Source organism: Lontra canadensis, unplaced genomic scaffold, assembly GCF_010015895.1.
Source record: "Lontra canadensis isolate GAN:19392208 unplaced genomic scaffold, GSC_riverotter_1.0 scaffold16, whole genome shotgun sequence".
NCBI lineage: Eukaryota > Metazoa > Chordata > Mammalia > Carnivora > Mustelidae > Lontra > Lontra canadensis.
In genome coordinates this window covers 1,978,994-2,003,079 of record NW_022631010.1, presented here as the reverse complement: position 1 = coordinate 2,003,079, position 24,086 = coordinate 1,978,994, and the positions used below count along the sequence as shown (strand labels likewise).

Genomic DNA, 24,086 nt, shown 5'->3' with positions numbered 1-24,086 from the left:
CAACCCAGACCTCTCCCACCCCCACGTCTGCTCCCAGTACATAGTCCCAAAACCCAGCCCAAACACCATCAAAATATTTATTAAAACCAAAGCAGGAGGGAACAGAGCAGTTAGGAAGGCAAATCAAAGTGCAGATTGGGGGGGGGGGGGCAGAGCAACAAGTGGGGCAGAGGGGCCCCTGTGGTCTGGGCTAATGGCACCCTTCACCCACCCCTTCTGCCCACCCTGTCAGTGAAGGTCCCCCACTCACCTTTCCCATCTCACATCCATCCTGGGGGGAAGTTGGGGCCCTGCAGTGACCCCCTGGGGAGGGACCACCCCCTTGATCCACCCATGGCTGTCAGTCAGTCAGTCTGTCTCCCTCCCTCACTTTCCCAATAAATAAACCGCTCGGGCCTCAGCTCCTTCGGAGTAGGGCAAAGAACAGCTCAGGGACCCCTGCCCCGCTCAGGGGTATAAGGAGTTGGGGCATTGGTCCCACATCCCTCCTACCCTTTGCTGGTGCCCCAAGCTTGCCAAAGAGGCCTTGATAAATAAATAACGCTCCATTAAAGCTTCAATCAGAAAAACCTTTAAGACGACAGAAGTGCTCTCGCTGTCCTGCAAACAAGCAAGCCAAGGCCTCGCCACCTGGCCTGGTCAGCACGCAGGATTCTGGGGGCAGGTGGCCACCCTGGGCCTCGTGGGGCCCCTGGAGCAAGGAGACCAAAAGTGCAGTTAGAGCCCCCACCACGCGCACACATGGACTCATGCACACACACGTGGACACACTGGGGCGTGTTTTCAGTGCACGCACAGATGTGTTCACCTTCATTCCCCGGTACACGCACACACACATGCTCACACACCACTCACCCCGTGGACACACATGTTGGGTGCCGGGTGCATGCACATACACACCACAAACAGAATCCTTCCCTTCCTGGCTTGCTCAGCCTCCTGGCAGTAGCCAGACTCCAGAGCTAGAAGCTTCTGGAGATAGGGGAGAGGGGTATAAATTAAACGTTTCCAATCGGGATGGGAGGACGGCCAGGGGCAGGGGGCTCCAGGACTGCAAAGACAGGGTGGGCATCTCCGGAGGCCCTGGTCCCCCCGAGCCCCGTCAGAAATCCAGAGGGGTAAGGTCCCCAAAGTCACAGTCGAAGAGGTCTCTGATGCCCTCACCCTCCTCAAGGCCAAAGTGGTAGTCGAGGGCCTCATGGGGGGGGGACAGGCTGATGAACTCCTCAGGGAGGAGGCCGGAGAAGTCCTCCCGCACATGTTCCAGGAGAGAGTCGGCCGCCACCAGCGGGGACAGGCGGTCCTCGTCCACAGGGGCCCGCAGGCCGCCCATCCGGGAAAGCAGAGGTTCTGGGGAGATGGGGGAGCATCACAGGCCGGGGACGGTCCGCAGGGAGGGCAGGGAGGGCAGGGAGGGCAGAGGGAGCTATCATGCCTGCCCACCCCACTGGGAGAGGGACACTGACCCACCGCACCCACCCACCCTTCACCTACCTTGCTCCAGGCTGAGCAGGGACTGGCTGGGATCCGCAGCAGGGGACGAGGGGGGAGATGATGGCGGTGGCACTGTGGTGGCAGGGTCAACTGCCCTGTCCTCCTCCCCAGAGGCTGTCCCCTGGGATGGGGTCTTCCCAGGGCTGATCCCGCCTGCACTCTCCTCAGGGCACAGGAAAACATCAATGGGGCCTTGTTTGCTCTTAAGGGAGATCTGAAAGGTCTGGGTGGAGGCAGCGGGCAGGGTGAATGGAGGCTCAGCGGACCACCAACCCCGCCCAGCCAGTCCTGGGCAGGTCTGGAGTCCTGGGTCTCACCTCTGAGGAGTCTACGGCTTGGAGCTGGGTCTCGGGAGGGGCCTTGATCACCATGACCATCTGCTCTGCAGGGTCTGCAATACTACGAAGGTCCTGGCAGGTCACGTAGGCCAGGGTTGGTGGAGTCAAGGACCACATGACCTTTGACCTCTGGGCTCACCCACCCAGAGAGTTCGTAAGAACCCATACCCACTTAGTCTGTCCTGTCCTCTTCATACCCCACCCCAGGGCCTGGCACACAGTTGGTGCTTGAGTCTGTCTCACACCTTTGAGCCTCGGTTTCCACATCTGTACAATGACATCATTCCACCCACCTAATCCCAAGGTAATGATGGCTGCCTGCAATAATTTGATGTAGGTTACTTAACACAACTCCACGCCTGCTGCTGAGCATTTATTCTGACCCATGATCTTGGTGTCACTTGGTGGTTGTCTCTAAAACTGATAAACAGAATTTGTGGGGTGCCTAGATGGCTCAGTCAGTTAAGCATCTGCCTTCGGCTCAGGTCATGATCTCTGGGTCCAGGGATCGAGCCCCATATCGGACTCCCTGCTCAGCGGGGAGTCTGCTTTTCCCTCCCCCTGCTCTCATCCCCTCTCATGCGCACGCGTGATCTCTCTCCCCTCCTCGGAAATCTTAAAAAACAAAAAACAAAAAAACACATAATTTGGCTATTTACTAAAAAAAAAAAAAAGCAGGGACGCCTGGGTGGCTCAGTTGGTTAAGCGGCTGCCTTCGGCTCAGGTCATGATCCCAGCGTCCTGGGATCGAGTCCCACATCGGGCTCCTTGCTCGGCGGGGAGCCTGCTTCTCCCTCTGCCTGCCTCTCTGTCTGCCTGTGCTCGCTCACTCTCTCTCCCTCTGTCTCTGACAAATAAATAAAATCTTTAAAAATAAATAAATAAAAATAAAAAAATAAATAAAAGCAAAAAGAACACTTATTTTAAAATAGTGTTTCTAGGGGGTGCCTGGTTGGCTCAGTCAGTGGAACACGAGACTCTTGGTCCCAGGGTTGTGAGTTCAAGCCTCATGTTGGGTGTAGCATTACCTAAAAATAAAATCTTAAATAAAAACCTTCTATTTTTGTGAATGAAAGATAAATGAGAACTTAGATCTCTGACCTTGAAGCTACCCCCATGGACGAAATCACTACTAAATAAATGTTTGTACTAGTCTTTCTCATTTTATTCTGTGCAGTTTAGGGTTTGACTACTTTCCCCTCTTGCAGATGAAGCTGAGGCTCAGAGGAGCTCTGTAACTCGTCCAGCCTAACACCAAGGAAGCACTCAGCCCAGAACTGGCAACCAAAGCCAGAGCCCCGTCCTGAATTCAGGGCCCAGTGTCGTCTCCCTAGTCCCACTTGGATGGGGCCGCACCCAATAGTCCTGCCCATCCCCCCGCAGCGCCCCTGACAGTCCAAGGATATCGCTGGCTGTCGGCGTCCTCAGAGAGCAGCCGCAGTTGGGTGGTGCAGAGATGGATCAGGTGGTCCAGCTGCCGCTCGCTCTCCTGGAGCTGCCGCAGGTCTTGGGTCAGGCCTTCCAGCCGCCCGCCGATCCCCACTGCTGCGTGGCTGCCTCTGCAGGTGGCAAAGGGAGGGTCTGCAGCTCCCGACCCGGGAGCCCTAACCCTCAGCACCCGGTCTGCTGCTGCCCATCCTGGGAGGCCCAAGCAAGCCTTCATCTCTCTGGGTCTAGCGCCTCGGCTGGGAAACAGCAGAGAGCGGACGCTGGCCTCCAAGTCAGCCTAGCAGGGGTCTGAATTCAGGCCTGGACGGCTGTAAATAGCAACATGTCCCTTCCAGGGGGCAGGAGAGGTAGGTGATGGCATAGGCATGCCACGGAAAATTGTAAGATCATATAAAAGGACGAGAACGTATCACATGTACAGACACGGACGCACTTCCAGGACATGTCATCAAGTATAAAGAAAAGAAAAATGATGCAGAAGGGAATGATCCACCAAAAACTAAAAAAGATGTGTCCCAGAGAGGGGACTAGCATGGCCAGGGAAGGGGTGAGAGGGGGAAAAACAAAACAAGAATTAACAAGAACCAAACAGTTGCGTTAGACAATCTCACTGACGGCAAGAGAAGGCAGAACGGCCATCACCTAGGGTAGGAGGGGTGGGCAACACTGGGAAGGAGCCCAGGGAACTTTCTGTGGTGCTGGACATGTTCTTCATCCTGATCTGGACGGTGGCTCGCCAGGCGAAGAAATACAGGACGTCGCACGGGGCTGCAGGTGTAGCATCTGCGGACTTTCCTCAGGGAAGCCACCTCCCCCCCCAAGCCGTGGTTTCCCCAGCTAGACATGAGGATGCGAGGAGGATGCGGACGGCCACGGTGGTGATCGCCATCAGCTCCTGCACGCTGGCCCGGCCCCGGGCCCCAGCCTCCGCCTGCCCTCCCGAGTGGCTGGTACCTACAGCCACTGGATGTGGTTCTTGGACTTCTTGGCAATGAGCTGGATGCCCTCGAGGACATTGGTGATGTCATAGATGCGCCGTTTCTGCACCTTCAGCACCTCGGCGGCCCAGTTCAGATCAACAACGCCATCGGCTGAGCGGCTCAGCAGCTCCAGGAAGCGCTTCGTGGTCAGATTCAGCGAGGTCTCATAGCGTGACTTCTCCCCTGGGGATTTCACACCTGGGGGTCCAGGCACAGAAGGCGCCCTCAGCACCACCCCCACACCCAGCCAGGCGAGCCTTCCAGGCAGGGCAGGAAGATGCGGGGGATGGGCAGATGGCACCTTCCCCTTGGCGAAGCCAACAGGGAGGGCCTGGGGCTGCTGCCTGCCAACCACACAACATTCCTCTTCTGGCTGGGGAACTCCCCACCCCCCAGGGCCTGCAGAAGCCATGCCAGGTGGCCACTCCAGCTGCCCCTCGGGGGCCCCCAGAGGCCTGGCTCAGGGCCAGGCCTCACAGACCGGAGCTTACTTTGCTAGAGTGTTTGTCCATCCACACCCCCAATTTGGCCCTGTCAGAGGGCCTGCTGCAGCCCAAGCTCCATGGGTACCTTTTCCTGGGTGGCGACCTCTGCCCCGGGCCGGCCCGCTGCTCTCAGCCAGGTACTGATGGTCTGTTTCCAGGTCCAACCTCCGCTTTACCTGTGGCAGAAACAATGGGAAGATGCCCAAGAATTAGGAGTGAGGCCTCAGGAGACCTGGCTCAGGGCTTGGTGCTCCTGGGCCACCCGTGCCCCACTCTGTGTAGTAGGCTGCCTCAGTGTGTGAGGGTCGGGGAGATCCCAGGGGACACAATCCTACCACACGGAACAGGTCACTCAACAGGAGTTCTAGCTCTGCCACTACTTCCCTGGTGCCTGTGGTGGTTTTATTTTTTTTAAGATTTTATTTATTTATTTGAGAGAGAGAGAATGAGAGAGAAAGGGCATGAGAAGGGGAGGGTCAGAGGGAGAAGCAGACTCCCCGCCGAGCAGGGAGCCGGATTTGGAACTCGATCCTGGGAACTCCAGGACCATGACCTGAGCTAAAGGCAGTTGCCCAGCCAACTGAGCCCAGTTGGCCCCTTGTGGTAGTTTTAAAAGAGGTTTGCAGGGGCACCTGGGTGGCTCAGGCGTTAAGTGTCTGCCTTGGGTTCAGGTCATGATCCCAGGGTCCTGGGATCGAGCTCCCTGCTCAGCGGGAAGCCTGCTTCTCCCTCTCCCTCTGCTTGTGTTCTCTCTCTTGCTTTGTCTCTCTCTGCCAAATAAATAAAAATCTTAAAATAAAATAAAAGAGGTCAACAAATTTCTTGATACTCTTCTTTTCCAAAAAATGGGGCCTAATTCTTTTCGCCTTAAGTATGGGCCAGATCTGGTAACTTGCTTCCAAGTAGCAGTGTGATGGGGGTGATGACAAGTCGCCTCTTGGACTGGGTCAAAGACACGCTGGAGCTTCCTTCTTCCTTCCTACATTGGACCACTCACCCTGGGGAGAGCCGCGGCCATGTCCCACAGGCCCAAGTGGCAAGGCACTAAGGCCTCCTCCAGTAGCAATGTGAGTCTTAGAAACAAGTCCTCCAACCTCAGATCCTGAGCCAGAAGCACTAAGCTAAGCCTCCTCTGAATTCCTGCCCCACCAAGTCTGTATGATAATGAGTTTGTTACTGGGGTGTTTTTTAATTAAGTTTTTAATTTCAATTGTAATATCATTAACACACAGTGTTGTCTTAGTTAAATGATTGTTGTTGTAAGTCATCTGGCTCCAGGTCCCTTGGGCAAGTCACCTCCTCTCTGGTTTCTATGAACATGGTGGCCGTTAGCGCTCACCACATGATTTGCACATGTTAATTCATTCTGTCCTATGGATTAGCAGCACAATAATGGCTCTGTTTCGGGGCGCCTGGGTGCCTCAGTCGGTTGGGCATTTGCCTTCAGCTTAGGTCATGATCTCAGGGTCCTGGGATCGAGCCCCACATAGGGCTCCCTGCTCAGGGGGCGTCTGCTTCTCCCTCTCCCTCTGCTGCTCCCCCTGGTTGTGCGCTCTGGTGCTCTCTCTCTGTCAAATAAATACATAAAATCTTTAAAAATAATAATAGTCATGATTCCATTTTACAAATAAAGTAACTGAAGTCCAGAAAGGCCCAAGGCCAGATGGCCAGGAAGTGGCTGAGCCAGGATTCCCATCCAGAATGCTCTTAGATTTAGTCACATACACTGGAGGACAGAGATTGCCCCCAAGTCCCACAGGGATCTCAGGTCCATCCTGACTCACACCAGCCAAACCTACCCCTCCCTCACCCACAGGGTTTCCTGAGCTAGAACCTCATTAAGGAAGCCATGCCCTCATCACATCTGGTTGCCAAGAAATCCCATCACCACAGTCAGTCTCCTCCCCACCTCCATCTGTCCCTCTCCAGCCTAGTACCCTCCTGCCACTTCTCCACGTGAACTTCTGCTGAGATGGGTTTTCTCACAAACCTCTGTCTCCAAGCCTCAGCCCACGGGACTTCCCTCCCAGAAGAGCCTTCACCTCCCTCCCTCCTCTTCACACGGATTCTTTCCACCTCTGTGGGCAGGCACCTCACCCATTACTTCGGTCCTTCGGATGCCGCAATGACTGGGCCTCTTCTCCTGCCAAAGTGTGTCAAACCCAAGCTTTGCCCACATTATCTCTTCCTACAAATTTCCGGAGACGCGTCTGTCTCACCTGGAAGACAGTGACCCCTCAGAGGCAGGCGCTGGGCCTGAATCCTCACCGTCCGCTGTGGGGCCTGGCGCTAACTAGCGTGTTTGCACGCTCGTGGGTGCCCTCGGGCATCCCGGGGGGGTAGAAGCACTCACACAGGCCGAGTGCCTCTTGTGCACTGAGCTCCGCTAAAGAACAGCGTTCCCCGCATTCAGTCATCAAACCCTCTGTCCAGACCTTGCAACAGATGCCGTGATGACCTCCCCTTCCCCAGGGGCCTGCACCTCAGAAAGATCGTTTGGTGAGAGCAAGGGCCAGGAGGTGAGCCCTAACAGGCTGGCACAGAGCCCACGTTCCTATCTGACACGTGCCCTGCCTCCCTGCTGCCTAGTCCAGAAGCCAGCCCCCGAACACCAGCCTTGTCCCTTGGGCCTGAACCTAGTGTGCACCTGCCAACAGCACCCCTCTTCTTCTCCCTGTTCCTCAGACCCCTGCCCACCCTGAAGCCAGGTCAGTGCCACACCCTGAAACAAGGGCTCAAGCAGATGTCCATTTCTGCCACTGTTCTCTAGACAGCTTGGCACAGGAGCCTAAAAAGGCAGAGCTGAACTGCCTTCTCGTGATCTCTGTCAAATAAATAAAATCTTTAAAAAAAAAAAAAGAAAGAAAGAAAGGCAAAGCTGAAGACACACAGAATGCTGGCGAAAAAATCTGGACCACTCCACCAACCATCTGTGGAAGGGGAGCCCCAAAAAAGTGTGGCTCGTCCGGCCCCTGGAATACCACATAGCTGTCAAGGCCTGAGGGAGGGTGACATAGAATCCACTCAAAGACAACGACAAGAAAAACATTGTTAGAGAGCCATGCATTGATCGCATCCCTTTTTGGATTAAAAAAAATCTCATGAAACATCTTTCTCTGGTTTAGTTTCCCATATTTCAGAATCCATTCTAGGAGTAAACTCCGGACGGTGTGTGGGTGGGGACCACCATGGGGACTGTTATGGTATCTTATCAAGAGTGGATGACCCAGGGGCGCCTGGGTGGCTCAGTGGGTTAAAGCCTCTGCCTTCGGCTCAGGTCATGATCTCAGGGTCCTGGGATCAAGCCCCACATCGGGCTCTCTGCTCAGCGGGGAGCCTGCTTTCTCCTCTCTCTCTGCCTGCCTGCCTCTCTGCCTACTTGTGATCTCTGTCTGTCAAATAAATAAATAAAATCTTTAAAAAAAAAAAAAAGAGTGGATGACCCACTGTTTAAACATAGAAATAAAGGGAAAACTACAATTTCTAAAACTTAAGAAAAAGAAAACTGTCACAACCACCTTAAAAAAAAATCAGGCTTAGGAAAAGAAAGTAGAAGGAAAAATGGATGGGTTGGCATCTAACTTTTTGGTCTCTTAACTCTTTTTGTATAGTAAATGTCTATTATATTTAACTTGTGTGGGTTTTTTTTAAGATTTTTTTATTTATTTGACAGACAGAGATCACAAGTAGGCAGAGAGGCAGGCAGAGAGAGAGGAAGGGAAGCAGGCTTCCCGCTGAGCAGAGGGCTGGATGTGGGGCTTGATCCCAGCACCCTGGGATTCTGACCTGAGCCGAAGGCAGAGGCTTTAACCCACTGAGCCACCCAGGCGCCCCTACTTAACTTGTTTTTTAACAGCCATGACAACAGGAAAGAAGTGGATGGGAAGGGCCAGAAGAAACAGCTGAATTGTATAGAAACTTGTGTATGCAAGAGGTGCTCAATGAATGCTCACTGATGCTGAAGCTGAAACTGTGGCTGGCTTCAAAGACTGCCCCAAACCAATGCCACAGTGCAGAAGGTCAGAGGAGGTCACAGCTGAATTGGCCAGTGGCTACCCAGAGGTACAAGAGGGGGCAGTGGTGGAGGGCCAGTGCTAGGCCCATGTTTCTGGACTTCAGCTCCAGCATGGTGCCAGCCCTCACCACCGGCAACCCCCGCAGAAAATGGCTACTAGTGCTTCAGTGCTGTGAGGGCAGAGGCTCCTTAAGTGCCTGTGTCTAGTACTCTTGGGCGTTCACTAACTCAACAACAGTTGAATGAATGGAATGCTCGGGCCTACAGGGCAGCCCCTGACACCGCTGAGGGTGGGGTGGAGCACGTGTCCTCAGCCCAGTCTCTGGCAGTCCCTCAGAACCTGGAGCTCAGCCTCTACAGCCCTGGGGGTCTGCTTGGAGGAGGTCTGCTAAGTACTCAGTTTGCAGGTCCAGGTCCCAGGCTGGCACCTGCACAGAAAGGCCACCGGGATATAGGTGACCTTCCCCTTGGTACAATCCTCTTCCCTTCACCCATCAGAAGGGTCCCTGAACTTCCTTCAACCTCTATTAGCATCTCCAGGGGGCAAAGCATCCCCGTGGCTAATTGGCTAACTGCTCAGGAAATCTGGAATGGTCCCTCCATTTCACTAGCTGAACGACCTACCATCCCTGGGTCTCAGCTTCCCTCTCTGTAAAAGGGGATGGATGTTGAGAGTTAACTGGATGAAGTGCTTGGCACACAGCCTGACACACAAAACAGTCTCAAAACAATGGTGGCTCCTATTGTTATTAACATCTTGGTGATTCCGGAAGGAAGGCAGCACTGGGCGAGGGGCCAAGGGAGTTAGGAGAGACTTGCCGGGATGCCTCAGGGACCAGCTGCCACCCAGGCCCCCATAAGCAGTTGGACAGCTTCCACCTCCTTGCTCTGGCTCTGCCTCACCCCTCCCACTCGCTCCAAGCCCCCTGCTGAGACCCCATCCTGCCTGGCTGGCCTGGCCCCCCTGCCCCTTGCCAGCCTTCCATGCCCCACCTTCACCCACAGGCTCTGCCAGTCAAACTGGTCTCCACACCCAGTCCTGCAGCCCACGGGTCCAATCTTCAGGCCTCTGCACCCTTCTCCCCTGTAATTCAGCAACCTCTTTTTGGGCTCCCCCGCTCCCCAGTCCAAATTGCTCTTGAGCCTCTTGCTGCTCAGGGAACACTTTATCAAGCCATCTCCCTGGGATGTTTACTCTCTCCTGGCACTGGGGGCCTCCACTCCAGCTCCCAGAGGCTCAGCCCACCCAGTACTTCCCTGGGGGCCTAGGGGTCTGCCTGCCTGATTAATGAGGCTCCATGGCAACCAGGGCCTGTGAGGGTGGAGGGTGGCAGATGGAAGGACAGGCAGAGGGAGGGGATTAGCAGCTGGCCCAGCCACCCCGCCCCTGCAGAGAAGGCCTCCCAGCCAGGAGGCCTGTCCCCAGAGGCCCAGAGGCCCAGAGGCCCAGGCCTGCACCTGGCAGTGGAGGCTCTAGGGAGGAAGGAGGGTCTCCTCAATGACTCTTCAACAGTCTGGCCCCAGGACACCCCCTCTTCACCTCCCCAAGGAGCCATCCCTACTACCCTGCCACGAGTTCTGGTCTGGAGCCAGCAGGCCTCAGTTCAAATCCCAGCCCCACCACTTGCAGCCGTATGACCGGGGGCAAGTCACTTCCCCTCTCTGGGCCTCAGTTCAGATGGGCACAGTGACAACACTGAGCTCACAGCATGGTTGTTTTAGCTGGCTCAAAGTCTGCCAGAGACCTGGCATGCATGCAACGCCAACTGAATACACGTGGGCCATTATTACCATTGATTCTGACCCTCAAGCGGCTCTGGGAAGCTGAGGCCCGCTGCAGAGGAGCAAACAGGGACTGGCCCGAGGTCACCCCGCACCCTGGGGCGGGGCCTTGAGGCCCCACCCAGGCTCGGTCCCGCCCCGCCCGGGAGCTTCGGCCCACCCCCCCTCCCCCGCCCCCGTTGCCACCGGGCCAAAAAGCGCGCCCCGCCCGGGTCTGCAAGGGGGTCCCGACGCGCACTCGGCCCGAGGTCCCTGCTGTCCGTACCGGCGGGCGGCCGAGCGCAGGGCGCGGCGCGCTGGGTGTGGGCCGGGGCGCCTGCGGCGTGGCGAAGAGCAGCAGGTCGGGGTCGCGGGGGCCCGCAGCGGGCGCGGCGGGGGCCGGCGGGGCGCTGGCGTCCTGCGCGGTGGAGATGATGACGATCTGCGAGGAGTCGAGCAGCCGCAGCGCGCCGGCCCCGAGCAGGGCCTCCAGCGCCGGCGCGCATGGGCCGCCTGCGGGGGCCCCGGCCACGGCCATGGCGCTCACGGCCCGCGCGGCCCGGGTGGCAGGCGGCGGCGGCGGCGCGGGCCCATGGCGGCAGGCCGCGGCGAGGGCTCGATCCCGCTCCGCCCCCGGCCGCCGCTGCCTGCAAAGTCCCGGCCACTTTTACGCGCCAAATCCTTTTTGCCGCGAAAGAGCCACGAGCCGCCGAGCGCTCTCACCATTGGCTGTCCGGACTGTGACGTAGGCGACGGCGACGGGGCCCATTGGCTGCAGCGCGCCGGACCGGCGGCAGTGGGCGGGTCGGGGCGTCGGCGCGAGGAGGCGCGGCCAATCGCGGCACCGGGCGCGCGCAGGCTTTGTCGGGGCGGTGCCGGGCGATTTCGCACTCCCCGCCCCCAGCCGGGACTGTCCCTATCCCAGGCGTGGTGGCCCCGCTCCCACCCCGACGCACCGCATCCTGCTGATATGTGGAGACCTTTAGGACAGAGGGTCCATTCTGCACTTCACACCATACGCAGACCTCATGTGACCCCTAGACTCCGCCACCTGTAGCCCCAACAACCTTAGTTCGGATCGCTACAAACTGCCCTTCCTCTTTTCTAAGTTCAGCCCCACCTCCAAAGCCCCAGCTGCCGCTCACATCCTCAACTTGCCCCACCTATACCGTTTACTTTCAAATCCTGCACCTGCCTTGTCCCTCTGCCCATGAGCCTGAGCAGAAGGGGACTGCTAGGAAGTGGGGAGGGACATTTGGCCCAATACAGCGTGGGGCTTTCCTGTAAGCCCCCTTTTAGCCGGAATCTCTTCAATGGTCAATGCACAGCATCTGCTTGAACTCATTCATTTCACCCATTTATTCAGCAAACGTTTTGAGAGCCTGCTCTGTGCCCCATTCTTAGTTCAGACCTTGAAGAGCTCGGTTTAGTGAAAAGAGGAACAGAGATAACAAATGTTTGGAATATGATGAGGAATTTCCACCATTAACTCCATGTTAGAACTCACAAAGGGAGGAGGTGAGGGTGCTGAGCATGAAAATGCATTTAATCCAGAGGCCCTGGGACCTCTCCAACAGCCATTTCTCATTGCTCAGGTCAGCTGATTTGACCAATATTGTCCTCTCTGTGCCAGGCCTTGTGCCAGCTCTGAGGGCAGAGATGTGAGACTTGATCATTTCTATGAACTTGCCTGCCATCTGGTGGGGATGATCCACAGGGAAAAAAATTAAAAAATAAATAAGGAAAAAGAAGCTAATACACAAACAAGGATCATATCCCTAGGGCAAGAATAAACACGACTTCCTCCAGAGAGCCCTCCAGGGTTGTAATTACTCACTTCCTCCATTGCTCAAGGCTGCCTCTGTTCCAACACTGACCACACATTCAGTTGCTCCATCTGCCTCTCCTGTCAGACTGGGAGCTCCAACAGGGCCTCCTCCCGACACTGGTCTGGCCCAGAACAGGTGCTGAGAAAGGTTAGGAAAGGAACAGACTACTGGCTGAGGCTACACAGAGTACAGCATGGAGGCCCTGGGTCTCTAAAAGGAGTCCTCAGCACCCGGCTTCAGAATCACCTGGGCACTGGTTAACTTTGGGTCCACCCAGCCTTGCCAATTTAGAATTTCTAAGTGCTTAGGAATCTCTATTTTCACCATCAGTCCCCTACCCACCCACCCCCCAATGCTAGATGATTTTTATGCAGGTTCACATTTGAGAACAAACAGTATACCAGTATAACCAAAATGTGTAGTGTAGCCTTGAATTATAGCCCCTTGAGGACAATTCTCAGCTCCAGTTTCCTCATCTGTAAAATGGGCACATTGCCCTGGCCCTTCCTGGGTTGCCATCAGGATAAAAAAAAAAAAAACATAGGGGATCTACCGTAAGTGTTCCCTAAACTATGAGGTGATTTAGGAAAGCAGCAGGAGTTTCCAAAGCAGTTTTTGAAATTACTCATTGTAGGGGGCACCTGGGTGGCTCAGTTGGTTAAACATCTGACTCTTGATTTCAGTTCAGGTCATGATCTCAGGGTCGTGCGTGTGATCTAGCCCTGTGTCGGGCTCTGCTCTGGGCACGAAGCCTGCTTGGGATTCTCTCTCTCTCCCTCTCCCTCTGCCCCTCCCCATCCTGTGCTCTTTCTCTGAAGAAAAGAAAGAAAGAAATTTCTTGTTGTAAATCCTAGGCTGTCAGCACTAGAAGGGACCAGAGAGGCTATAAGCCTCTTGCTGTAGAGATGGGAAAATTGAGGCCCATTCAAAAGTAGGGACCTGTGAGGTTAACCAGTGATAGAATCTGGCCTACACTGGATACCCAGGCATGGGGCTAGCCTGTCCCTCTTCTCCCCAGATAGAGAAGCCACCATTATTAGAATGGTAGGTCTCATTTGAAATAATCAAGCCAGACTCTGAAGGAGAATAGAGAAGCCAGCAACATTCCCATTCCAGGTGGAGCTTCCTTTCTCTGTATCTTCCCAAAGGGTCTCAATAATGCTAACATTTGCTTCGTAAAGTACTCTCAGACCCCATAGTCATTCAACAAACAAGTTATTGAGCACCTGTCTTCTGCCAAGCACTGTACTGGTTGCTGGAGAAGGAAGACAGATATGGCTGTTATTGCCCCATTGATGAGAAAGCTGAGGCCCAAAGGGCATGAGCTTACCTAGCAGATGAAAAGACTATTATTCATGCTTGCTGGAAGTCAGAGCTAGGGGTTTACCAAAGCCCTGGCCTCCCCAAAATATTCAGGTACCCAACCTCCCAGGTAGAAGCAGGTGCCTTTCTTCCCACAATCCCTCCTGTCCTGCTGCAGCAGAAAGGAGTGAAGACCAGAATTCCCAGTGTGAAATCAAGAAAGAGATAAGAGCCTTCTGTATCTATTAATACCCACTTGAAAGCAGCAAAGGCCTGAAAGATGGGGGCCTCTTGGCCTCAAGCCTGGGAGATACTGATAAGGCTGTTCTCAACATCAACAGTGCTCTTCAGGCTGGTAGGCTTCCAAAAACTCCACAGTTACTGGGCAGCCACTTCCAGGGATGATCTCTTTTCAACCATTAATCCCCTAGGTGAAGATTGTTTATCCTCATGGTGCAGGAAGAAGGGGGGCACTTGCAGCTTAAGGTCAGAGGGCGGAAAGGAGATGGGAACTTAGCCTGTTCCACTGCCAAGCCCTAGTGCCTGCCCTTCATACCTCATCACTCCCTGTAAATACCCCAAGAGCCAGGCTCAGGGCTGTCAAGATTATAATGTGTGGTTCCCGAAAGCTAATATGATGGATAGCGGCTTAATTGGTAGGTGTTCACCCCATCACCACCTCCACCAACATCTAACGCTAGAGGAGGAGTCCAAAGGGGTGGAAGCTCCTGGGGCCACCACCATCCTCAGTGTGGAGATATCTTTCCCTTGAATTTTTCCCAGAAGCAGGATTGTGTGGAACTGATAGGAAGAGCTTCTGAATTAGGTGGCTCTAAATGGGAACCTCGGTCTGTGTGACCTTGGACAAGTCAGTTCATTTCTTGAATCTCATTCAATCCACAGATATTTATTAATTGTGTCAGATATTGTGCTGGGTGCTGGGGAGACAGCTGGATGCAAAACAGACCCCTCTCTGATACCTGCAGCTCACAGTCCAGCGGGAGAGTCAGAATTATTTACATGAACCTGCACAATAGGCTCATTAAGAATTTTGACCAAGGGGTACCTGGGTGGCTCAGCCATTAAGCATCTGCCTTTGGCTCAGGTCATAATCCCAGGGTCCTGGGAGCATCTGCCTTCAGGTCATGATCCTGGGGTCCTGGGATCGAGCCTCACATCTGGCTCCCTGCTCAGCGAGAAGCCTGCTTCTCCCTCTCCCACTCCCCCTGCTTGTGTTTCCTCTCTCATTGTGTCTCTTTCTGTCAAATAAATAAAATCTTAAAAAAAAAGTTCGACCGTCCCCCCTAAAAAAATTTGACAGACCACACAAATAATTCAAGCTTATTTTTTCCACATATACCACCTTGATGAAGCATACATTCTTACATCTAAAAAAAAAATTTAAAAAAAAATCTCCAAATGTGAACATCCCATCATTATAAAGACTGCATCATTGGAAGAAATGATTCTGTGGCAACTTAATTTTATTAAGGGGCACAGAAACATCCACTGTTGCGTTCTGGCAGAGGGAGGCAGGGAGTTTTATGTCTGCAGCGTGGCATTGGTCTCAAATGGTCCTCATTGCTACACTGAATTTTCTGACTGACACTTCGCTGCCCCTGGAGATGTCCTGTCACTGTGCCAGTTTTGGCTATGTCTGCACATTGGTCTCTTACCCATCTGAGAGGCCATCAAACAGGAGCAAGCTTGGGAATCAGGCTGACCCCAGCTCTGTGCTTTGGCTAGATGACCTTGACTAGGGGATTCACACTCTTGAAGGGCTTGGCTTATGCCATCTGTACAAAGGTCAAAGTCTCCTTATAGGATGTGTGTCAGGCTAAAATGAGAAAACAAGATTTGCAAACTGTCCCACAGGTATGATTTCATTTGCCCACAAAGGTTTTTTTTTTTTTTCCTGAATTGTGAATTAGCTTAAAATTTTCTTAAATTGGGAAATGTTATATAAAAATTTGAATATTCGGCTTTCCTTTAAAACAGCACTAGCCAGGCCATCGTGGTGCTGAGCGGTTGCTGTCCCCCACTGAGCCAGTGGCCCTCAGTGGCCTTCCTTGTCCTGCTACTCCAGGGATCTAAGTTCATGATCCCTGATGCCTGCGCCTGGCACAGAGTAAGCACCCTTTAAATGTTAACTATTCCTAGTGATATTCTTACTGCTGAGTAACCAACCAGCACCTGCGCAGCTCCTCTGTTTTGCAGGCAACTAAAGAGAGGACGTGAGCAAGGAAGAGTAGAAAAAGTGGGGCTTTCGTGGTGAAACAGGAGACATGGGGCTTGGTGCCAGCTAACAGCTGCCTTGCTGTGTGGCCTTGGCTAAGTCCTTGGCCATCAGTCGGTCCATGTGGTTAGTAGGGTATGGGCCGGAGGGTCCAGGGTATGGCCTCAGTGACAGGTCTCAGATCCACAAGCCATCTTCCCTTCCCTCAAACCCCATTACCCACTGAACTCATGCTCTGGGGGCCTCTCTTTTCTCCAAGGCTCACCCAGTGCCACTTCCATTCTCTGCATCACCCAACCTCTGAGAAGGGATTCTGCTTTTCCAAGGAGAGGAGGAGAACCAGAGATAGTAGCCGTGCTCTCCAAGAGCACGGCCGCACAGCCAGCAAGGGAGCCTTAGGGCAGAGGGGCTCTGCGTTTTACAGAGGGGCTCTGTAAAAGGAGAATGATAAAAAGAGCGTGTTTACTGGATAGGGTTGTTGGGACATTAAAGTGCTTAGGACAGTAGCTGGCGCATGGAGCGTGCTCAGTAAATGTCAGCTGCTGTTAGGAATCAAAGAGGAATCACAAAAGCAGCTTGCTTACATCTCCTCTTGAGGTGGCAAGGAAGCAAAGAAAACTGCTCTAGAGAGGCTGCAGAATCGGAGAAGTTTCATGAAGCAATCTCTGCATACCTTCCCCCTCCCCAGGAGGCACAGGTGGGCGCAAAGATAAGGAGAAAAATACATTCAAAGGGCAATGGAGTGTATAGATGAGGCGATCCCCTATTCCATAGATTCTAGACTTTCCCCCCCATATTTTAATATCTCTGAAATTGAGGTGCATTGTATAATCAATAGCATGTCCTGAATTGTAGTTGGTAGCTCTTTTCTTTCTCAGGGGGTCCCAACAATGTTGGAGCTCCTCTTCCATGGCGCCTTCAGAGTAATGAGATCTAATGTACAAAACGCGCTGGGCACAAGCTCTCAGATTACTCTCATCATCTTCAGCATCACCAGCACATTCGAGGCTGGCCACGGCGGAACAAGCGGCTTTTCTTCCTTTTTCTCGTTTTCTCGCTGACACCTGCTGACCTGCATTTGGTCCTGGGGTTGACAGGCACATGGCAAATGCGGTTAGGGAGGGCCGTAGGAAGGACACAGGATAGGAAGAGAAAGGCTTTTCATAATATATTAAGATATTCAGAGAGGAGGAGCCAGGGATTTTTTTTTTTTTTTAAATCCCTGCTGGAAGCCAGAGCTCTATATATGCCAAACAGGCCAGGAAACCCAGCAGGCCTCCTGGAGCTGGCAATGAACCGAATCAGGGGCATTGTGTCCAAGCCACTGGCTGGCTGAGGGGGCATTGTTAGGGGCTGGCCCTGTCTGGGAAGAGGGGGCTGGAGGGGGCAGGGAGAGTGTGTTCCCATGACTCCCTGGGGAGGAATAACAATTGGAGCCAGCTGGGAAGCCCGCATGCCAGGGGCCCCAGGCCTGCAGGGGGCTGAAGAAGCAAGGGGGGGGGGGGGCAAGTCAGGGCTTCCCTTTCTCAGGTGGGGGGGCAGGGCCTAAGGAGGGGGAACATGGGGGTCATTCTCTATACCCCTCTTTCTCACCCCCCACAGCCCCGGGCCACAGAGTCTCTCCAAATTACACCCCATATGTGCCCACTTCTCTCCACCTCACAGGCCCACCCTGGTCCAGACCGCCATAATCTCTCCCCCAGACCCCCGGGTGCCTTCCTCACGGGGTCCTCGCTGCCGGCCTGGCTGCCTACACTCTTCTCCATGTGTTGCCAGAAGAATCTTCCTAAGAGTTAAATCACATCACATCACTCCCCAGCTGAAACCTGCCAAAGGCTGCCCATAACGCTTAGAAGGAAACCCAAACCACTTAGTCTGGCCTACAACACCCGCCTGCTAGGCCTGGCCTGCTTCTCAGCCTCCATACCCGGCACTCCAGCACACCCCCGCCCTGCGCTCTGTCCCAGCCTCGAGGGCTTCCTGCCAGGCCCTGGAATGCTTTCAGCTGGTTCCCTCCTCTGCACACTTTGCAGATCCTGCGCTGGGAACACCCTTCCTCTGGATCTTTGCATGGCTCTCTGCTCATCATGAGTCTCAGGCCTTCCCTGGAAAATAGACCCTTTTTGTTCTCGCCTTCCAGGTCATTCTATGACACTGCCCTGTGCTACTGCCTTCTAGCACCCGCTGCCCTCCAAAATGATCGACTTTGTGCCAGCCTTCCCTCCCCTAGACTGTAAGCTTCTGGTGGGCAGGACCTGGCCCCTTCATTGTTGAGTCCTAGCGTCCAGTGTCACTAGGTACTTGGTACTTAGTAAGGACCAGGCCAACGTCAGCCAGTATATTTATTTATTTATTTGACAGGGAGAGACACAGCGAGAGAGGGAACACAAGCAGGGGGAGTGGGAGAGGGAGAAGCAGGCTTCGCGCTGAGCAGGGAGCCCGATGTGGGACTCGATCCCAGGACCCCAGGATCATGACCTGAGCCAAAGGCAGACTTACCCAACGATTGAGCCGCCCAGGCGCCCCCAGCCAGTATTTTTCTTATTCCCGTGCTGAGGGCTTGGTGAAGGACACCTGCCATGTGGTCAGGCTGCGAAGGTCACTCTCAAGCAAAGGTTCTGAATCTCCTCCACAAGCCCCAGTTCCGGGAAACGTACAGAAACAAAACCACGTCTGCCTATTCACTAGCCTCTTGCGTTCCATGCAGGCAACAGACCAGGGGCCTATTAGCAGCACCAGGACTTCGTCAGCGACAGAAACCACAGCTACGCCCGTGCCGTGTCCCAGCTGCGCCAGGGTCTTGAGGTACTGTGGACACCTAAGGCACCTGGGACATCAAGACACTTCTAGGCCTGCCACGATTTATTTCTTCAGTGGGTTAAAAAAAGGAAAAAAGCATATATTATTAAATTACAAAGTTTAAAAATATTTTGATAATTATCTCAAGTCAATATAATTCTTGTCTTTTGTAATCCTGTGTATTTTATTTATTTATTTAGAGAGTGAGATCACGAACACATGAGCCGTGGGGGAGGGGGAGGGGCAGAGGAGAGAGAGAGAATCTTAAGCAGTTTCCATGCCCAGGACTCGGGGTGGGGGGGCTCAATCTCACCACCCTGAGATCATGACCTGAGCTGAGATTAAGAGTCAGACCCTTGACCAACTGAGCCACCCAGGTGCCCCCTACGTATTTTATTTAATGAGGTTTTTAAAAAATATTTTATTTATTTATTTAGCAGAGAGAGAGAGAGCATAAGCAGGGGGAACGGGAGAAGCAAACTCCCCACTGAGCAAGAAGCCCGATGCGGGACTTGATCCCAGGACCCTGGGATCATGACCTGAGCCGAAGGCGGACGCCTAACTGACTGAACCACCCAGGCGCCCCATTTAATAGGTTTTAAAAACAGCATTCTGAGAGGGATCCACAGGCTTCACCAGATGCCAAAGGGGTTCACGACACAGACTAAAAAGACCCCCTAAAAAGGAGAGTCTTCAAAGAGCTGATGTGGTCTGGCTGTGGTCCTTCTCTTAACGGACAATTAGCCCACCAGGAGAGCCTGCAGAGGCCTGGAAAAGCAGTGGGAACGAAGCAGAGACCCCATGATCTATGTTTCCAGTTTGCCTCGTTTCCTGCATTGTTTATGAAATCGTGACATCCACAAAGCTCTGGGCGCAGAGGCCTGGTACAGGAAGCGGAGCCCTCTGTTAGGAAGCCCTCTCCAAAAGCAATACTCCAAAGACAGTCCTGCTTTCCCTCTGTCCTCCAGCTGGCCCGGGAGGCCTGTAGCTCACTAGAGTGACTCATGCAGGAGACCCTCTGGTTCAAATGAAAGCCCTCTCACCTAACATACTGTTCAGGGCTGAAGCAAGACAAACTCTCTCCCTATCCATCTGGAACATGACGAGGGGAGGAAAAAAAAATAATGTTTCTTTTTATAAATACCCCCTAATTTGTTAAAGAAAGCAAGCCATCTGAAGTCACAGATTGCAGCGATGCGGGTTCGCTCTGGGAGGTGGAGCCCAGTGCAATGTTCTGGTTTAGGAGGGTGTCAGGTTCAAAGCCTGATTCTCATAAACCCAAGTGAACAATGGAGAAAGAAATGCCATCTCCAGGATTCTTCCGGGGCCTGCGATGTGAAAGGCGGGAGCAGGGAGCATCAGGGGAGGCCTTTTCTTGGCGTCTCCGCCTGTGAATCACTGCTCTCACATGGGCTCACTGAATGGTCTCTAATTTGGGAGCGGAGCAGCAGAAGGGCCCCAGATCAACTTCAGTTTTGTCCTTTCCATTTCACTTGGGGCTATGTGGGCCCGAACGTTTGGTATCAGCGACGGTAAGGCTCCAGAGATGTAGGGCGGTTCATCTCATACACTGATCGCGGTGAGGACCAGCCTGAGATTTTTGGGGAGTCCGGGGGTGGACTGGGGTGGGAATCAGCTCAAAGAAAGGACTCCCTTTCACATTAGGTTACTGATCAGAGAGAAACCACAACACAGAGAGGGCAAGGAAAAAATGCTGAGGACTTGTGGGGATGACAATGCAATGTCAACATTTCTCAGAAGACAGGAACATTTGGCCAGCTCAGTCAGTAGTGTGTGCAACTCCTGATCTGGGGGTTATGAGTTTGAGCCCCACATGAGGTGTACAGATTACTTAAAAATAAAATCTTTAAGGGCGCCTGGGTGGCTCAGTGGGTTAAGCCACTGCCTTCAGCTCAGGTCATGATCTCAGGGTCCTGGGATTGAGCCCCACATCGGGCTCTCTGCTCAGTGGGGAGCCTGCTTCCACCTCTCTTTCTGCCTGCCTCTCTGCCTACTTGTGATCTCTCTCTCTGTCAAATGAAAACAAATAAAATAAAATAAAATAAATTTAAAATAAAAAAAATAATAAAAAATAAAATCTTTAGGGGCCCAATTGGGTGGCACAGTTGGTTAGGCGCCCAGCTCTTGATTTCAGCTAGGGTCGTGATCTCAGGGGCGTGGGATCGAGCCCCATGTTGGACTCTACACTCAGCGGGGAGTCTGCTCAAGATTCTCTCTCTCCTTCTCTCTGAGATAAATAAATCTTTAAAAAGATGAAATCAAGTATTTAAGGGCATGTGGGTGACTCAGTTGGTTAAGCATCCAACTCTTGATCTCAGGTCTTGATCTCAGGGTTGTGAATTCAAGCCCCTATTGGGCTCCATGCTGGGCATGGAGCCTACTTAAGGGGAAAAAAAATTAAAAATGAAATAAAATCCTCTAAAAAAGTCTCTCATAAGACAAAGATAGGTGGCTGTGCACAGACTATCTGGGAAAGGCCATACTAGAAAGTGCTAACAGTTGAGTGCCTCTGGCAAAAGAGGGGGTTTGGGGGTGGAACTTGGGTGCAGGAAGGAGCCCAACTTTTCCTTGTGATACACCTTTTGTACCATGTAAGTTCTGTACTATGAGCATGGGCTATGGATGGAAAATTATTTTTTTATAGTCTTGCAGATCAGAAGACTTCGTAGGAACGTGGCCAGTGCTTAATAAACACGTAAATCGTCGTACTATTTCAGGAACTAGCACTTACAGAGTGCCTACTGTGTTCCAAGGGCCCTTTGGCAATGCCCGTTTTACAGATCTTAGGAAATAGAAGCTCAGCTAGGAGGGAGCCAACGGGGACTCCTCCCAGGTCTGCTGGAAGCCAGAGCTCTGCTCCTCAGCAAGGACCACACAGCCTCGCTCCCTGGAGTGAGCAGTTGGGGGAACCAGATGCTCTGGCAGGATACGGAGAGATGCCATCTGTGAGGGAAACCTATTCTTAGAGAGCAGAGACAGTCGGTGGTGCAGCCAGCCAGCCCCCCGCGGCAGTGGGGGGATGCTGGGCAGGCAGGGAGCCAAGGCTCTACCTTCATTTGGGGGGTAGGAGAGGCTAAGAGCAGGGGCTACTCAGTTCTTAGGACCACGTTTCCTCCTCCCTTTAGATGCTATAGTAGACATTACAGCAAACATTCACGGAGTGCTTACTTTAGACTCATCATGTTGTTTAATCCTCCAGATCGTGCTGTGAGGGCACTGAAATTAGCACGCCTCTCTTACAGATGAAGAAACAGGTACAGTACGGTGAAGTCCCTTGCCCGAGAAAAACGGGCCGAGCCCCGGCACTCTTCCTCCGAATTCTCTGTCCAAACCTCCACTGGCTTTCAGCTTGCTGCACCAGAGGCCAGCTTTAGTTTCGGTTTCCTCAACAGCAGAGCCTGAGACAAGGATTTCAGTGCAAGTGGTTCCTCTGGGAAGTGATCATACGTTAGGGATGGAGGAGACAGGGAAGGGCGGGGGTGGGCACAGTTATCAAGCAAGTGATCATTGTGGGCAGCCAGAGTTCAGTCCGGCCGGGGATCTCTGGGAGCCACTGCGGAGTGTCCACCTTGGAGAGTGATCGCCCGTGTTAATCCTCCAGACCTGCTGTGGGTGGCAGAGCAGGTGCCAGTGGCAAACGAGAGCCCTCAGGCAGAGAGACACAGCGGTGGCAGTTGGAAGAGTTGGCTGGTGTGCGGTGAAGTGCGAAGTTGGAGGGGACTGAGCAGAGCCCCCCAACATCTGCTTGCTGATGGCCTCCCCCTTCCTCTCCTGACCTCCGGATCTCATTCAGCCTCCACACAGGGAATGCGGGACCTTCCAGATCACCTTCTCCAAGTGTGTAGTACGTCAGGACTGAGAGCACTGCTGTCAGAAGCAGGCCTAATCCCACCATGATTACTTAACAGCTCTGTGACTCGGCTTCCTCGTTTGGGCTGGCTGCGCATGATTCCCTACTACTCGAGGTTGTTACTCGAGTTTCGGCTCCGTCCAGCAGCACCAACGGCAGCACCTGGAAGCCTGTGAGAAAGGCAGACTCTCTGGCCCCACCCCAAACTCACTGAGTCAGAATCTGCATTTTAATAAGATCACCAGTGACTCATGTGCACATTTCTACTAGTAATTTCTAAAAAGAGACTGGAGTATTCCTACTAGACCAAGGGTCTCACATTGGAAGCTCATGGACCACATCTTCCTGGAGACCTGGTTTGGTTTGTCCAGCACCAGTGATTTTAAAAATCGGACTGGCACATAAGTCTCCAGTTCCCCAGGTTACCATCACTCCCAAGTGCACAACATTTTCATTTATACCCCTTGCCAGACCCTTCTGGGCATTTGAGTTTGCACAATGTTCTGGACTCCATCCTAGAACTAGTTAACATTTGCATAGCATTGCTTAGGTTTCTAAATTTAACATAAGGCACTGAAAACAACAACAACAACAACAACAAGGGTATTGAACTCAGACAGCTCTGGGTTCAAACCCTGATTTGGCTATCATACTGGTTGTATTATCTTGATTATCTTGGGCAAGTGACTTCCCGGCTCTGATCCTGTGTCCACATCTGTGAGATGAGGATCAAAATACACACCTGCAAGGTCATTGTATGGGTTAAAAATAATACATGCAAAGCATCCGGGAGGAAGTAGGAGCTCACTAATGGAAGTAATTAGTAGTAATAGCAGCTCTTATACTTCTACAAATCCAATGTGTGTATTATGATTATCCTCATTTTATAAGAAGCTGAGGCTCTGAGAGGTTAAGAAACCTTCCCCAAGGTTACACAGTGGTGGAGCGGGGACTCAAACCCATGTCCCCTAGCTCTGTATCTGCACTGTCCACTAGAATTTTCTGCAAGCATAGAAGTGTTCCATATCTCCTTTAACCAATATGGTAGCCACCAGCCATATGCGGATACTGTGCACTTGAAATATGGCTGGTCCCCATTGGGACACACTCTAAGTATACACCACATACCTGATTCTGATGACCTAGTATAAGAATGAGGAATATAAAATATCTCATTAATTTTTATACTAATTTTCGTATGTTAAAATGACAATATTTTAGAAATACTGGGTTAAAATATATAATTAAGATTAATCTCACCTGCTTCTTCCTACTTTTTTCATGTGGCTTCTAAGACAAATTTCAATTACATATGCGAATCACATTGTGCTTCCATTGGACAGTGGAATTCTAGAGCTTCTCCACTAGAGCAACACCTGAGCCCAGGAATTCAATTTTTTCTAAAAACATATTTGCTGCCTTCCCCCCGCCCCCACCCCCGGCAAGGAGTCCTGGTACACAGAATGGTCAAAGACCATAAGCTACTAGGAAGAGACTTCAGGGCCCTCCTCTAGGCTGGCTGACCCC

The 24,086-nt window shown here is 52.8% G+C and overlaps 1 protein-coding gene and 1 long non-coding RNA gene across 3 annotated transcripts; both read right to left on the bottom strand.

Annotated features, from left to right (window-relative positions):
- Window positions 1-61: 61 nt before the first annotated feature.
- On the bottom strand, window positions 62-11,175 carry E2F1 (E2F transcription factor 1). Of its 2 annotated transcripts, XM_032858872.1 has the most exons (8): window positions 10,809-11,175; window positions 4,832-4,922; window positions 4,240-4,459; window positions 3,239-3,391; window positions 1,812-1,926; window positions 1,495-1,717; window positions 1,165-1,350; window positions 62-691 (listed from the first exon to the last, which is right to left on the bottom strand). In XM_032858872.1, exons 1-8 carry the CDS (start codon window positions 11,058-11,060, stop codon window positions 573-575), a joined length of 1,359 nt encoding a protein of 452 aa, XP_032714763.1. In that variant the 5' UTR covers window positions 11,061-11,175; the 3' UTR covers window positions 62-572. The 2 variants fall into 2 exon arrangements, with proteins under 2 accessions (XP_032714763.1, XP_032714764.1); XM_032858873.1 differs by having other exon boundaries at window positions 574-1,350; window positions 10,809-11,174.
- Window positions 11,176-21,873: 10,698 nt separating this feature from the next.
- LOC116868505 lies at window positions 21,874-24,081 on the bottom strand. The gene is made up of 2 exons (XR_004382851.1): window positions 24,045-24,081; window positions 21,874-23,274 (listed from the first exon to the last, which is right to left on the bottom strand). It is a non-coding gene; the product is annotated as an uncharacterized LOC116868505 (long non-coding RNA).
- Window positions 24,082-24,086: the final 5 nt, after the last annotated feature.

Bases quoted from the DNA above. Each gene is read 5' to 3' on its own strand.
- E2F1 (XM_032858872.1), bottom strand. From the start codon at position 11,060: ATGGCCGTGGCCGGGGCCCCCGCAGGCGGCCCATGCGCGCCGGCGCTG. The intron at 4,460-4,831 runs GTACCCATGGAG...CTGGACCCCCAG, and splicing joins AGGTCGCCACCCAGGAAAAG to GTGTGAAATCCCCAGGGGAG. The intron at 1,351-1,494 runs GTAGGTGAAGGG...CCATCTCCCCAG, and splicing joins CCTGCTCAGCCTGGAGCAAG to AACCTCTGCTTTCCCGGATG.